Source organism: Lampetra fluviatilis, chromosome 1 (genome assembly GCF_964198595.1).
Source record: "Lampetra fluviatilis chromosome 1, kcLamFluv1.1, whole genome shotgun sequence".
NCBI classification, from domain to species: domain Eukaryota; kingdom Metazoa; phylum Chordata; class Hyperoartia; order Petromyzontiformes; family Petromyzontidae; genus Lampetra; species Lampetra fluviatilis.
In genome coordinates this window covers 37,265,699-37,282,047 of record NC_136275.1, presented here as the reverse complement: position 1 = coordinate 37,282,047, position 16,349 = coordinate 37,265,699, and the positions used below count along the sequence as shown (strand labels likewise).

Here is a 16,349-nt window from a genome sequence, read left to right as displayed (position 1 = left end):
TTATTGTGATACCTCAACTGCATAAACATGAATTCTAGATTTGAAGCTTTCGTGACTGCAAGGATTCATACTCTTAGGTTTTTTCGGTAAAGTCACGTAGGTAAAAATAAAAATAAAGAATAAAAAAATAATAGTATTTCTACTATTAATATTTCTACTATTATTACACTGGTCAACAAAAAAAAATTCTGGCCTGGACTTTTGCAGCTGTTCTAGACTAATTTCAGGGTTCTGATTCCAAATCTGATCTCAGATTTGCTCTATCACATCTCATTTTATGCTATCGGCATACCCCATTTTCATTGATTTTACCCGAAATTAACTCTGTCACTTATGATTGCAAGTTGTTGCGAGTCAGTGACTGCTTTAGTGTTAAAATATGGTGCTGTATTTTTAGGATAATGTGTTTATAATATCATTTTATGTAGATATCCACATATATTTAATATTGTTCTTCTGCAATTTTTATTGAAAATGCAATATTTAATATCTCAAAAACCTGATGTAATAGACAAAAACCGATGCCAGATTTGGAATCAGCACCCCAAAATTACCTTTAAAAAACCGTTGGAATACCTTATGCCAGAAAAAGTGTGTTGACCAGTGTTATTTCTATTATTTTTATTATTTATTTTTACCTACGTGACTTTACCGAAAAAACCTAAGAGTGTGCATAAACACGGTCATCTCAACAGCTGAAGGCGTCTTGCTGCTCACGCTCACAGCCACTGTTCATCACGGCGGGGTCCAGTCCGCCCATACCACAACCAACCGATAACTTCCCACAAAGTAGCACTGTACCCATTATAGCGACCACGGAATGAGCCCTGCACAGTTAAAACGTTTCTCGGACATAATAATAATCATGATGATGTCATTGGCCGAGCTGTCACGCCTGGTATTTTACGTATTTATTTTTAGTGATTTGCTCTCCTTTCCTATGCTTTACACTCTGATAGGTGTTTTTTTAATCTATGGTTTGTTGTTGTAACTTTCTGACCCGCCCCCCTATTGGAAGATCTGTGACAAAGAGCTTCATAGCTCATCGGATTTCTCCAGGATAAATGTAAGTTTCTGACAACAACAACAACAACAACAAATCTTCTGATTCTGAGAAGGGGAGAGAGAGAGAGAGGCGAGACTGGAGCGTCCAGGGCCCCGTAGCTGTCCTGACGAGCGAGCGAGGCAAGCACCCCCGCCACGCGTTCAAACAAGCACGTCGGTGAGAGAGAAAGAGAGAAAGAAAGAGCGAGATAGCCGACGGTCGAGATGGTTAATCTTGCGCCAATGAAACCACTCGACGTCACTGAACGGCGCCCAGAAATAAAACCGCCGTGAGCGATTCGTGGGTAAAAATTTCCGTGGGCATCCTTATCGACGGGATGCATTGGGCACAAGAGGTGGAATGTTTTTGCCCAACGATTGCTGCTCCGTTGGGAAATGCTTTCACGATGCTGCGTCAAGCGACGTCTTCGCTTGCATTTGGCTCTGCCACAGCATAAGCATCAGAGGTCTCTTCGTTTAAGAACACAGCCAACTGTGTGTATAATTTCCACACTGGTATGCCATACACTCTATTTAGCTATGACGCATGCCACTTTTGAACTAAACTGCCGAGACATAATATAAATTCCCCCCCCACACCTCCGATTAGCAGGGTTGGCCACGCACGGTGCGAAAGACGTTCAACATACATACATTGGGGGAGTACAAAATAAACACGTCTTTTTGGATATTTTTCCCCGAAGTGATGGAAGGGGTAATTGCCGAGAAAAGTTGCAGGTTTATTTATAAAATGCCGTGTGCACTCTGCTCTTGTTGGGAATGTGACTTGAACAGTTTCTCACTGCTGTTGTATAAATAAACAAACAGGTAGCAGAAGTTGGTGAGTGAACACACACGTGACCACATGCACGCGCTATCGCATGTACGAACACCAATGCAAACATTCACGTGGACACACACTAATGAACACACACTAAGGCTTACTAATGAACAAACATAAACACATATACAAGCACTCATACAAAAAGACAAAGATCCCCCGTATAGCCTGTAACAGACTATTGGGGCGAGTCCTATTAGCGAGTACTTAAACTTGTTTGACTGCGCGTGATGTATTGAGTCTCCAACTACAACAATAACCGCCATTCACCACGAAGTTGCTTGTGCCAGGCGATGTGCACTTTGAGGCTGCGTTAAGTATCGAAGGCTCGCTGAGAGGAGGTCACGGGGAAGACCAAGGTGCCATGGGTTGACTGACTGAGATGACTGGCAGATGCACCACCTGTGCCCCCCACTGTGCTAACTTGCTCTATTTTACCTGCCCGGCGCTCTGCTCATTGTTGTTTGCGTCGCTCCTCTGCCTCCAACTGCCCAGTAGCATCCTTCACAAGCCTCCTGCACAGAGGCCTATCTTGACACCGCTTGTATCAGTCTTTGGGAAGTCCACTCAGCTCCACATCCACCTGTACAGCATCAGTCCACCTCTTCTCCAGCCGTTCTGCGCCTGTTTAGCTCTCTCTATTCAGCCTAAAAGAAGCTGCTTGGGCATGTGATAGCTGGGCATGCGGGCCTCATGACCCAGCCAACGCAGCCTTGTCCGCAGGAGGAGCTCACTCATGGAAATGTGTCCAGATATTTCAAGGATTTGTGAGCTCACACAATCAAGCCTGGTTAAACCCAGGATGGATCGTAGGAAGGCCAGCCTAAAAGTTTCAAACTGGGGTAGATGTTCCATTTGAGGGGTCCACGTTTCACAAGCAAAGAGAAGAGAAAGCATGACTGTGGCGACAGATAAGTTAGCTTCCACACAATATTACGCAGCTCATGAAAATATAATGATGCTCGGCTGATTCGGAGTGAAACCTCTGCTGCCAAACTAGATCTGGGGCTGATGATAAGGCTCCACCTCTTAGTGGCACTCTCCAGGTTCAGCAGCAGAACTTCCAACTCTTTCTCAGTGTGAGCAGCAACCACCAGATCATCAGCATACATATCATGGTAAACCAGCAGGGAGCCATCCCCCAATCAGCTTTCCATTGTATATGTACCAGGTAGAAATCCCACTGGTACAGCCATGGAAGGCTTCTCGAACTACGTGGTTGAAGATGATGTTAAATAATGTGGGAGCCAGAGGACACCCCTGACGCATCCTCACGTGAACAGAGAATGGCTCTGACTCCCGGCCACACAACTTTTCACCGGGCATGCCCACCATCATGAAGGTCCTTAATGATCGTGGGCATAGGCTCAGGGACTCCAAAAGCATGAAGAACAACCCAGATCCCTTGTCTACAGCATAGGCCTTGACGAGGTCAATAAGTGAGAGATATCGGTCCCTTTGAAATGCCTTCTGCTGTAGTAGCCCGACAAAGAATATGGCATCCGCGCAAGACCGCCAAGGCCTCAGCGAGTCTGGCAAGGCGATGGGGAATATTGCTTTGCCAAGGCCTTTCCCAGCACACTGAGGAAGATGCCCTGGTAGTTGTTACAATCTGTGCACACGTACACATACCAATTGTACACACAAGACACTAACGCACACACACATGCACGGTACAAATAATATGCACGGATCGTAATGCTCGTGCACACACACACACACGTAGGAGTGCTGCACAAATAGAGACTCAGATTGCGTGCCATTTCCTGGCTGTGCGGTATGAAAGGGCACGTGTTTGTCCAGTTCATGACGCCACTGACTTCTACACGAAGAGAGCCCGGAGTTGTTGCTACCTGTCGCAACGTTCACGCCTCAATCACCTGGGCTGCCAGATTCATGTGTTTGGTAAATAATGCCCAAACCTCGAGACTAGCCAAGTGTGGCAGGATATATCGAGACAGCCCGTATCAGCAACAGCCCTCCAACATCAACACCTAACGTCCGTCCTCGCAAAGCCCCCTGGTGAGCTCCCTTTCCCAGGGTGTCCCTCCCGACTCCCGAGTTTCGTTGGGAGCCCCTTGCCAGGGGTCCCTCCTGGGAAAGCTCCCGAGGGAGCTCTTGCCGATCTCCAAGTCTCGACAGTCACGAGGCCTACGAGGGTCTCTAGCTCCAAGACAAGTTTCAAGTTCATTTATTTGGTGTAGCCCTGTGAGCCATTCGGCTCTTGAATCGGGTGCAACCGCAACAAACAGAAAACAAAAACATGAACAATATGAACAAGACCAAGGCGACCAGGGCGAGCAGGGTCAAACCCAGGGTAAGCAAGGAGCCACGTGACCACAGTGCCCTAGTTGACGTTCCCCGTATCGTGCCGGTAGCAGCCCATGTTGAGACACCAAGTCCCCTAATCGATAAGTACCCCAAGAGTCGTGCGGTAGGGGGGCCAGACGTTCATTCTGTGACGAAAAAATAAGCAGACATCACGCCTCGTCACATTTTCGTCTCTCCGCATATATATACAACAAAGTACACGTCATATCGGGCGCACGGCCTCCTGGGTGTACATCTCTTCAGCAGCATCGGTTGAATGCAAACACACTCTGGACCGGTTTCGACATGCATTGTCTCATCAGCAGTCAGCCTTGCTTAAGGCAATTGCTGGTGAACTGCCCGTTGATTAAAAGGAACCGTTTGTGTTGGAAAAAGATGATAATAAACTAAACTATTTTTATTTAACCAGGTAAGGCCTACTGAGCTATGTAGCTCTTTTTCAGATGCAATCTGGCCAAAGATGGTAGCTCAACGAAGTGGCTCATCATGTGGAAAATTATAGCAGCCAAATATTGATTCTAAAGGTGGAGAGAAAAACCCGGAGGACCCAGAGAAAAGTCCACGTGACCATGGGGAGAGAGACACGTTAACTCCAAATATACAAGCGTCAGGTGCGGGATCGAAACCACGATCTCCTGTATAACAGGCGAGGTAGTTAACATCGCACCACACGTAAAAATAAGAATACATAACACATAATAAATCATTGCCTCTGTGCCTAATCGTCGGCCACTGCAGACACGAAGACTACTCATTGCTGTAGCCGGAATCCACCGTCAGTGGCCACGCGGGTGTCAGACTCAGCTGAGCTGTACACGCAAAGGCGGTGAATGCGAATTGATTTTAACGACGCATCAATTCACAACCGATTAATATTGGTCCTCGAAGCTTCGCGACGCTTGCACGCGTGGATGCGACCACGTGTGTAGAAATCACCACAGTGGTGTGTTCTTTTCACCACGTCTCTGTGTTCGTCCCCATGTATTTCTCCGTGTCTGGCCGCAGCTTCAAATCTATCGCAGTCATCCGTGTCTGCGTTCCCGTGTGTCTCTCCCTGTCTGCGTCTCTGTGTCTCCATGGCTCCTCTTCCCCCAACTCCACTTGCACCCCCCAACCCCACTTCATGTTGACACGGCTCTATAGTAACCACCCTGCCCCCCCCCCCTCTACATTAACCACCCTGCCCCGCTGCCCTTCCTCCGCTCTCCCATCCCCCATCCTCCATCTCCTCCTGCCTCTCTAAAATGATTTGTTCCTCCGCCCCTCTGGCCGGTCACATGGCTCACACGTACGAACGTTTGATGACACGTGTTGATGAAGGGGGTGCCCAGGATCGGTTCCGATATCACTCGCCAACGATGTTGGCCAGGGCCGGGAATCGACCTCAGGTTGCCGGGTTCATAGGGTAGGGGCAGTGTGTTAACCACTGCACCATCGCTCCATCTCTGGAAAGACTCACGGAGCCTCAAGACTCAGTTGGTGGAGGTTGCTGCCATTGGGGATACTTAGAACCCGCAGGATCTAGAGAGTAAGAGATCATGAACACTCGAAATCTCCACACAGATGGATCCCAGAAGCCACTGGCTATACTACTGCCATCTCCTGGCCACCTCGCAGCCAGGCGGGTGTTGGAACAGTAGTGGAGCAGATTTCCCTTTGTGATGCGCGGATGCAAAGGTGCGTATAGAGATGCGCAGAGGGGCACAGAGACACACGGATTTGCAAAGAGACACACAGAGACGCACGATTTTAATTGGCATCTCCAGCTCTGCGTGATCGGGGTTGCTGAGCGAGCTCCCCCACCCACCCCCACCCCCCCGTGTCTCTCCGCTGTTTCCCAAATCCACCCACGACCTCCCCCCCCCCCGGCGTGCCTCGCTTATACTCACAGGAGCGCGGACTTAATCCGCACGCGGTGAGCATCCTAAACCCGCGAAGGAGGAGGCCTGGGCCAGAGGCAGAGCTGGGGGAGGCGGCTACATCGGACCGTCGTGTCAATTACGGACGCACGTCCGATGAGCACGGTTGGCTACGTGCGGTGCGAAAGAAGTTTGACATGCGTACAGGTGTTCCCTCGCTTTGCGGTGAATTGAAACCGCACGAGACAGCTGCCTGCCGAGTAAGTGAAGAGGTGGGAGGGCGAGTGTAGGGGTCAGGAGGTGAGTGACGAGGTGGGAGGGCGAGTGTAGGGGTCAGGAGGTGAGTGACGAGGTCGGAGGGCGAGTTTAGGGGTCAGGAGGTGAGTGACGAGGTCGGAGGGCGAGTTTAGGGGTCAGGAAATGAGTGACGAGGTGGGAGGGTGAGTGTCGGGGTCAGGAGGTGAGTGACGAGGTGGGAGGGCGAGTTTAGGGGTCAGGAGATGAGTGACGAGGTGGGAGGGTGAGTGTCGGGGTCAGGAGGTGAGTGAAGAGGTGGGAGGGCGAGTTTAGGGGTCAGGAGGTGAGTGACGAGGTGGGAGGATGAGTGTCGGGGTCAGGAGGTGAGTGAAGAGGTGGGAGGGCGAGTTTAGGGGTCAGGAGGTGAGTGACGAGGTGGGAGGGCGAGTGTAGGGGTCAAGAGGTCAGTGAAGAGGTGGGAGGGCGAGTGTAGGGGTCAGGAGGTCAGTGACGAGGTGGGAGGGCGAGTTTAAGGGTCAGCAGTTGAGTGACGAGGTGGGAGGGCGAGTGAATAGGTAGGAGGGTGAGTGCAGAGGAGAGAAAGGTGAGTGAAGAGGTGGAAGTTCTGAGTGAAGAGGCGAGTCGCTCCTCTACCTCCTCCGAACGCGGAGACCCCGCGGCAGAAGGCGTCGAAGTCGATCAGGCCCAGCCCCTTGGGGTCCAGCAGCCTCCCCAGGGCAACCGCCTGCAGTCAAACAAAGACAAAGATCCCCCGTATAGCCTTGCAAGACGTTTGAGGCAAGTGCTGTTTGCGAGGACACGCAGACACATCGAGTATGCATCGAGAGACACACGCGCCTTCGTAGACATGCACGTGTAATAAAAACAAAGACAGTATCCACAGACAAAGACACCCCCCCCTACCCCCTCCAGGCTTTAGCAGACTGTTTGAGCAAGTGCTGTTAGCGAGCACCTATTTGCCCGGCGCGTTACACAAGGGAATGAGCTACGGGTTCCCAGCCACGGCTACCATCAGTGGCGAGCGATACCAACTGGGGGAAATGGTGGCGCACGCACCTTGTAAATCCAGCGCTGTGCAAGGCGCGGGTTGATGGATCACACACGAATGTTGTGAAACTCCCTTCCCGTGGATGTCAAGGATGGTGCCGTACCCTGGCTCGCCCGTGAGAAGGCAGTACGGCAAGTGGACTAATCGCCATCTGTTGCCATCTGTACGAGGGCTGGAGTGTTGCCTGCCTCGTGCAAGGCGTGGGTTTTCCCCGGGTGCTCCGGTTTTGTCCCACGTGGTGTAAGATAACACGCAAACTCATCGTTAATTGGCTTCAAGCATCTTGCAAATGAAGCAAAAACAACCCAATGTAGCAGCGGGTCTCTCCTGAAAAAGAGTCCTACGACTATTCTGGATATATAAGTAAATTATTGGTTCTTTCGGTAAAGTCACGTAGAAGGGAAATAATAAAATAATGTTATTTTTTATATCCATATTATTTTATTATTTCCCTTCTACGTGACTTTACCGAAAGAAACAAGAATATGAATCCCTGCAGCCACGAAAGCTTTAAGTCAAGATTTAAGTCAATTATTATTATTATATCTGAACCTGTCCTGGGGCTGACCAATCGTTCAGAGCAACCCGCGCTGAGCGGCGTGGCGCAGTGCAGGGCAATGATCAAACAAGCACCACCACCACCAGCAGCAGCACCACCACCAGCAGCAGCAGCGTGGTTGTGGTGGAGAGGCAATCATAGTCGCCCATCAGTGGGATTGAGAACAGAGGGGCTGCATCGTGTTCAACTGCACGAGCAGAACAACCCACCCGACCGAATGTGCAGAACCAACAACGCGAACAACCCGAACCGAGAAGACACACGGACACCACGAAAGTGCGGGACAAGGCGAATCGCATTCCTTCGGGAATGCCGGCTGGTGGGGGGGAGAGAGGCTTAGAGGAACCCTAAGCCCACCCTGACCCCTCTCCCTCCCCCCTTTCCCCTTCATCCTTTATTTCCTCTGCCATCCGAGCGCATTTCATCCCATCCCCCAGACCTCCCACCCCAACACCCCTCCCCCAGATCGGCCCACCACCACCACCACTCCCCAAATCTGCCACCCTACACCAGGTCGGCTCGTTACGCTCCAGTGCTCGCGGTGAGCGAGAACAAAAGCGACCGATGGAGCGGAACCGCCCCGAACTTTTTTTTGGGGCTGAAGCGAGCGGCCACAGCAGCAGAGCACTCGCGAGAGACAGAGAACATCCACATGGAGTTGAGAGACAGAGAACATTCACATGGAGTTGAGAGACAGAGAACATCCACATGGAGTTGAGAGACAGAGAACATTCACATGGAGTTGAGAGACAGAGAACATCCACATGGAGTTGAGAGACAGAGAACATTCACATGGAGTTGAGAGACAGAGAACATCCACATGGAGTTGAGAGACAGAGAACATTCACATGGAGTTGAGAGACAGAGAACACTCACATGGAGTTGAGAGACAGAGAACATCCACATGGAGTTGAGAGACAGAGAACATTCACATGGAGTTGAGAGACAGAGAACATCCACATGGAGTTGAGAGACAGAGAACATTCACATGGAGTTGAGAGACAGAGAACATCCACATGGAGTTGAGAGACAGAGAACACTCACATGGAATTGAGAGACAGAGAACATTCACATGGAGTTGAGAGACAGAGAACACTCACATGGAGTTGAGAGACAGAGAACATCCACATGGAGTTGAGAGACAGAGAACATCCACATGGAGTTGAGAGACAGAGAACATTCACATGGAGTTGAGAGACAGAGAACACTCACATGGAGTTGAGAGACAGAGAACATCCACATGGAGTTGAGAGACAGAGAACATTCACATGGAGTTGAGAGACAGAGAACATTCACATGGAGTTGAGAGACAGAGAACATCCACATGGAGTTGAGAGACAGAGAACATCCACATGAAGTTGAGAGACAGAGAACATCCACATGGAGTTGAGAGACAGAGAACATCCACATGGAGTTGAGAGACAGAGAACATCCACATGAAGTTGAGAGACAGAGAACATCCACATGGAGTTGAGAGACAGAGAACATTCACATGGAGTTGAGAGACAGAGAACATTCACATGGAGTTGAGAGACAGAGAACATCCACATGGAGTTGAGAGACAGAGAACATCCACATGGAGTTGAGAGACAGAGAACACTCACATGGAGTTGAGAGACAGAGAACACTCACATGGAGTTGAGAGACAGAGAACATCCACATGGAGTTGAGAGACAGAGAACATCCACATGGAGTTGAGAGACAGAGAACATTCACATGGAGTTGAGAGACAGAGAACATCCACATGGAGTTGAGAGACAGAGAACATTCACATGGAGTTGAGAGACAGAGAACACTCACATGGAGTTGAGAGACAGAGAACATCCACATGGAGTTGAGAGACAGAGAACATTCACATGGAGTTGAGAGACAGAGAACATCCACATGGAGTTGAGAGACAGAGAACATTCACATGGAGTTGAGAGACAGAGAACATCCACATGGAGTTGAGAGACAGAGAACATTCACATGGAGTTGAGAGACAGAGAACATTCACATGGAGTTGAGAGACAGAGAACATCCACATGAAGTTGAGAGACAGAGAACATCCACATGGAGTTGAGAGACAGAGAACATTCACATGGAGTTGAGAGACAGAGAACATTCACATGAAGTTGAGAGACAGAGAACATTCATATGGAGTTGAGAGACAGAGCACATTCACATGGAGTTGAGAGACAGAGAACATCCACATGGAGTTGAGAGACAGAGAACATTCATATGGAGTTGAGAGACAGAGCACATTCACATGGAGTTGAGAGACAGAGAACATTCACATGAAGTTGAGAGACAGAGAACATTCATATGGAGTTGAGAGACAGAGCACATCCACATGGAGTTGAGAGACAGAGAACATCCACATGGAGTTGAGAGACAGAGAACATCCACATGGAGTTGAGAGACAGAGAACATCCACATGGAGTTGAGAGACAGAGAACATTCACATGGAGTTGAGAGACAGAGAACATTCACATGGAGTTGAGAAACAGAGAAGTTAGGACGACAGGGACAGATAGTGCCGGGCAAAAGCTACCGCCGCCCTCTCCTCCACCCTCTAGTTCTCTCTCAGCCCTTGTGCTCTTTAGTTGACCGTGGGGTGACGTCCGATTTCTCCGCTGAAGAAGTCCTTTTAAAGGGCGATAAGGTTTCCGAGGGCATGATCGAGGAGAATTGGAATAAGATGGAGAGAGACGGCCAGTGGGAGGAAAGAGAGTGGCAGAGATGAGGAGAGTGACGAACAGAAAACAATGGCAAGGGGAAGAGTCAGGAGAGTTTAAGGTGAGACGGGAGAGGAGAGGCTATGTGATGGAAGAGAGGTTGGAGAGCAGTGGCGTAGCTGGCGAGTTTGCAGGCGCTGCAACTGCACGGGGGCCCATGGGCCCAGCGGGGCCACCACGAGGAGAGCCCCCCACTCCATCGGCTGCGCCCAGGGGCCCGTGCCAACGGGCCGCGTTACGCGACTGTCCGAGCGTAAAATCGGACCGTGCGTCGAGGTCTTTAAGACCCCACGGAGTCCAGTAACCCCCCCGCCCCACCACCCACAAGCAATCTATCCGTAATTCGCTCGTTAACAACGAGACGAGCTATAGCTTGGCCACGTAAACATAAACTTTCGAACAAAATGTTTCAGTCCATCAGCCTTCCGAGCCAGCGTTTTGCAGCCGCGTTTCTTTTAAGCCGCAGGCAACATTCCTGGAACAGTTTCAACTTCGCCGGGTTTCATCAGCGAGGGTGTGGGCAGTTGAGCATCTGCCGCCAGAAAGTAATGGCTCAGGAATTAACCAAATTCCATCCGACACGCAACACCAACAACAGCAATAAAAAATATAAAACGTATTCACATACACCAAGCAAGTGGCGGGGACGTCACCCCGGCGCACGTGCCAGGCTAGGTGCACATTTGAGGCCACGTGGAGTGGCGTAGGCTCGCTGGCTGACAGGAGGGCACGAGACACACGCACGGATGTTGTGAGTTCACTGGCTAGGGTGACTGGAAATGCACAAACGCAAGACTAAGATCTACCGTATCGTCTCAAAAGACTGGTGGGGCAAGTGCTGTTGGCGAGCACCTATTAAGGCACACGAGGTGTGGCCAAAACCACGCCCGGTCGCCTTTGTCTCCCTAGTGCCGATGTTTATCCACTGTATGTCGTACCAGGTTCTCATTTGAGGCTGACTCGACCGTGGGGAGGCCTCGGACCGGTTCAACTATTCGCCACTGTTATTTTGGTTGTGATTGGGAATCGAACTCGGGTTGGCGGCTGAGTTGGAAGCGCAGTTCGCTAAACACTCCACGTCCTCCCACACACACACGTAGACACAAAAATACACGCAAAACGGAGACACCCAATGACAAATAAAAAGAAATACACACACAAAGACAAGCACGCAGACACACACACAGATACACGCACAATACTCACAAGAACACAAACACACGTCTTACAAGTGCGATCAGCTGCTTCATATGGCAGTCGACCCCGCTTCGTGTCTCGATATTGAAGCCCCCTAAAGGGCGGTAACGACCCAAAACACCACTCAGACGGCCACTCGACGTGCCCTGCTGCGCATTCTCTCACTCAAACACAATCCTCACGCCCGCCGGGCGTGAGGTTTCTGTTTGCGTGTCTTCACGGGTGTGGAGCGGTCGGTAGCTGCTGCTCGACAGCCCGAGTTCGACTCCCGCTCACGGCCAACAACCCAGCGACGATTTTCTGAACCGGTCATGAGCATCGCCCAGGTCGACTCAGCCTCAAATGAGTACCTGGTGCGGTGTGTAAAATCATCGCCACTGGGGAGACAAAGGCGGTCTTCGCAGGCGCTTGCTAACAGCGCTTGCCCCAGCAGTCTGTTAAGGCTACACGGGGGATATTTGTCTTTATGTGTTTGTGCATGTGTGTCTTCTGTTACTTGCTGTGTCTGTGTGACTCAATGCGTACTGTATGTCTCTGTGCCTACGTGTGTCTTTGTGTGTGGCAGTTGTCTTTGTGTGTACACATCAGTTGATGTCTTTGTGTTGTTACTGACAGTGCGTGTGTGATGAGTACTTTCTTTGTAAGAGAGGTATCCACGTACATGTGCAATGGCCACAGGCGTGAGCACGTCACTCGTTACTCGAGAAACAGGTTCTGTGCTTCGTTTACTTACGGCAAGAGGCCCAGCCCCTCGCTCACCTGTGCCCACCTGTGCTCACCTGTGCCCACCTGTGCTTACCTGTGCCCACCTATGCCCACCTGGGCCAACCACTCGCAGCGTCAACACGACACTGGCGACTCGAATACTTCAGCTACCGGCAGACCGTGTCTCTGTGTGCAGTCCCAATCCACTGCTGGATGAAGGACCCGTCTGTCGCCAGGGCTGCGTGACCAAACTTCACCATGCTGGGTCTGTGCGGGTTTGCCAAGGTCGCGTGGGACAAGGACCGGTTCTGACATCATGAGCCACTGATGTTCGCTGCGGCCGGGAATTGAACTCAGGTCGGGCGGGTGTTTTAGTCAAGAGTGCAGTGCGCTAACAACTGCGCCGCAGCTCCACCCAAATGCTGTTATTGATATGAGCACTGTACTATTAATAGAATTGCAAAAAAACCGACAAATTCGTCATAACTGTGGCCTTTACAGTAAAAAAACAACAACAGGTGACGTTTCGGGTAATGTCCCTTGGCAGTGGTGCTCGTTCACCACTGCCAACGCAGCAGCAGCATCACCAAACCATTTGTCTTCTATTCATATTTGATGTTATTGCTCATTCAACTTCTGTGATGACTTCAACTGCCATCACTGGATCTGCTACTCATGGGCAGGTCCACAAAGCAGGCCAACATCAAACCTCAGTAAACCTTTCGGCACCATCCCAATAAGACGCTTTGGGCGTCGATTTGAAGGCGATTATCTTTACGGTTTGGTTTCGATTTTTTTTAAAATGTGGCATATTTGTAGAATCGGTTAGAATGGGTTTGATACGTCCAGGAAACACTGAACGCACCATGAATTGACGTCGCAGCGTAGGATGGAAACGAGCCGACACGTCGAGATTTGCATGAGCATTTATCTCTTTAGCAACGGAAGAGGACCCATTGTTTCTAGATTTGAAGTTTTCGTGACTGCAAGGATTCAAACTCTTTGGTTTTTTCGGTAAAGTCACGTAGGTAAAAATTTTAAACGAATTAAATCACGACGTTTCGGAGGCAACACAAGCTTCCGTCTTCAGGTGGAACCGTCACAACAAAATTTACCTACGTGACTTTACCGAAAAACCAAAGAGTAGGACACATTGTTTATGCTGTATATGATTCACGGTGCTAATTGGTTAACATAGTACTTCGGCCAAGTATAAAAAAAAATCAAAAGACACTTCAATCCACGACCAGATGAAGGCTTCCCAAAAGTCAAATGTACAATTGGTCATGACGCGTAACACAAATTCATCACTTAAATAAACCCACAAACAGTCTGCTTCATACATCGGTCCGTCAACATAAAACAAAAAAAACGTATTTATATGGTTACACTTCCCTTCAACTACGCGCCATCTGTCTGGGAGTGCTGAATAATTTGGGCAGCATTGCGTCCATCCATGGGAGCAACACTCTGCTCCGGTTTCCACAGACAGCGTCTCATCAGCAGTGTCAGCCTTGCTTGAACCACTGTCAGCGTAGTGCCAGATGTTATCGGCAAGGGTCATTTTCACCCTTGCGCAATGGGGATCCCGGTTCGTATCTATGTTGAACTTTTTTTCGCGCCGTACGTCGCCGACCGTGCTAATCGGAGGTGCGGAAAATGTAAACATGAATGCCTAACAGAAGGTCATCACGTGCGTCTATAACAAAAAAAATAAGTTAAAATTATATCACTATGATGATTCTTTGTTCAAATGACGCACTGTGTCTCGACATCTGGGCGTGTATTGGTCGCTTCTGAAAAAAATAACTACTGTACAGGTGTACAGCTCAGTGAGCCTTACCTGGTCAAATAAAAGTAGCACTGCAGTAGTATTCGTTGTGTGTGCGGGCAGTACCGGTTGCTGATTTTTGTAAAAAAATATATAGAAAGAAGCGACTTGCAAAAACACAGAGGAATGAACCCGCACGGGCAATACCAGAGAGCGTTCCTCTCAACCTTCTAGGGTTCCCACGCGACACCGGACCCTGACTGTCGTGACACAGCGAGCAAAGTGATACACACGCGCGCACACAATGAGCGTGCATACACAATACAAAGATGCCCCCGATAGTCTCTAACAGACTGCAGGGGCAAGTGCTGCGTAGCGAGCAACTCTGAACGCCAACCGGGCAGATGAGGGAGGTGGTTGGCTACGTACGGGTACATGTGGCAGTGCCAATGTTTACACACCGTGCCAGGGATTGTGTTTAATGCTGAGTCGACCTAGGGGAGGCCCAGACCCGGTTCAGATATTTGTCACTGATGTTGGGAATGAGTAGGAATCGAACTTGGCTCGCGAGGGTTTGGTTAACGCAGTGGACCAATCGCTGCACTGTCACTCCCACCATATAAAACAAAGACAAAGAGCCCCCGTATAGCCTCACCGAACTGTTGGAGCAAGTGTTGTTAGCGAGCACCTATCAAGGCCGGCACGGCACTCGAGGGGGTGGGTGGCCAGCATCACGCCCGGCCGCCTTTGTCTCTCCAGTGCTGATATTTCATACACCGCACCAGGTACTCATTTGAGGCTGAGTCGACCTAGGGGTGGCCCAGGACCGGTTCAGATCATCGTCACCGGTGTTGGCCGTGAGCGGGAATCGAACCCGGGTCGCCGGGTTCATAGCGCAGCGCGCTACCGCTCCCCACACACACACAGAATGAACACAATGTACATTCATACACACACAAAATGATCCGCCTTATAGCCTGTTACAGACTGCCGGGGCAGGTGTATGAATGTGTAAAGTGTGTGAACTCTTGTGTGTGTGTACGGATATATCTGCAGGGACGTATTAAGGTCGCGACGGCACACAAGGGAGCGGCGTGGACAGGACCCCGGGCCGGCCGCCTTTGTCTCCCCAGTACTGATGTTCACACACCGCAACATGCACACACATACGGACACAGTGTCCATACAAAAAGGATACACCACAGAGGCATATGGACGCACAGGGTGTTAGTTACCGAAGTCGACACCAAACACAGAACGCCACACCTGACGGCAGCGCGCGTGGGTCTACGAACCTCGCTGGCCAGGTAAATCACCTGCGAGGTGAGGTCGTCATGGTTTGGTCCCTGTACCAGGTGCGCTCACCTGTTCACTGGCCAGGTGAGTGGCTAAGCAGGTGAGCGGCTGGCTATGTGAGTCACCGGTAAAGGTTAGGGCGTCAGGGATTGATCCCCTGTACCAGGTGCGTCTCTCACCTCCTGTTCGCTGGGCAGGTGAGTGGCTAATCAGGTGCGTCTCTCACCTCCTGCTCGCTGGGCAGGTGAGACGCCGCGAGTCTCACGAAGTGCCCCACGTCCACCCAGCCATCTCCGTCTTCGTCGCACGCGGAGAACACGTCCCAGAGACCGCCCCGTGGCCCCACTTCCATCCCTGCCGGCCCGAGGCAACAGCAGTGGCGGCGACGGCGGTAGCAGGGAGAGCAACAGGAGGACGAGAATGAAGAAGAGAAGGGGGAGGATGATGATGATGAGCGAAAACTCGCTCACTCCCTCCCGCCATGCGCGCTCGCTGTTTCAAGCTTGAACTCTCTCTCTCTCACTCTGTCTCTCTCCACCTCTCTCCACGCACTCTACGCGACTCTTCCCCCCCTCCCACCAGTCACCCCCACAGGCGATCAGACCCCGGTGCCGTCCCACGCCTCCCCTCCAGCAGCGGCAGCACCGCCCCAAACTCCAACACCGCCCCAAACTCCAACATCGCCGCCGTCATCACGCACCGACGTGCTGAGGTCACTCGCTT

The 16,349-nt window shown here is 50.7% G+C and overlaps 1 protein-coding gene across 2 annotated transcripts in view; it reads right to left on the bottom strand.

The window, feature by feature from the left end:
• The window catches only part of LOC144935253 (uncharacterized), a 43,275-nt gene extending 27,065 nt beyond the window's left edge, over positions 1-16,210 (bottom strand). For both annotated transcript variants that reach the window (XM_078861823.1, XM_078861830.1), the window contains exons 1-2: positions 15,853-16,210; positions 6,967-7,057 (exon numbers count right to left, since the gene is read on the bottom strand). In XM_078861823.1, coding sequence (XP_078717949.1) covers positions 6,967-7,057; positions 15,853-15,978 — 217 coding nt within the window. In that variant the 5' untranslated portion in view covers positions 15,979-16,210. The remainder of the gene's footprint in view (positions 1-6,966; positions 7,058-15,852) is intronic.
• Positions 16,211-16,349: the final 139 nt, after the last annotated feature.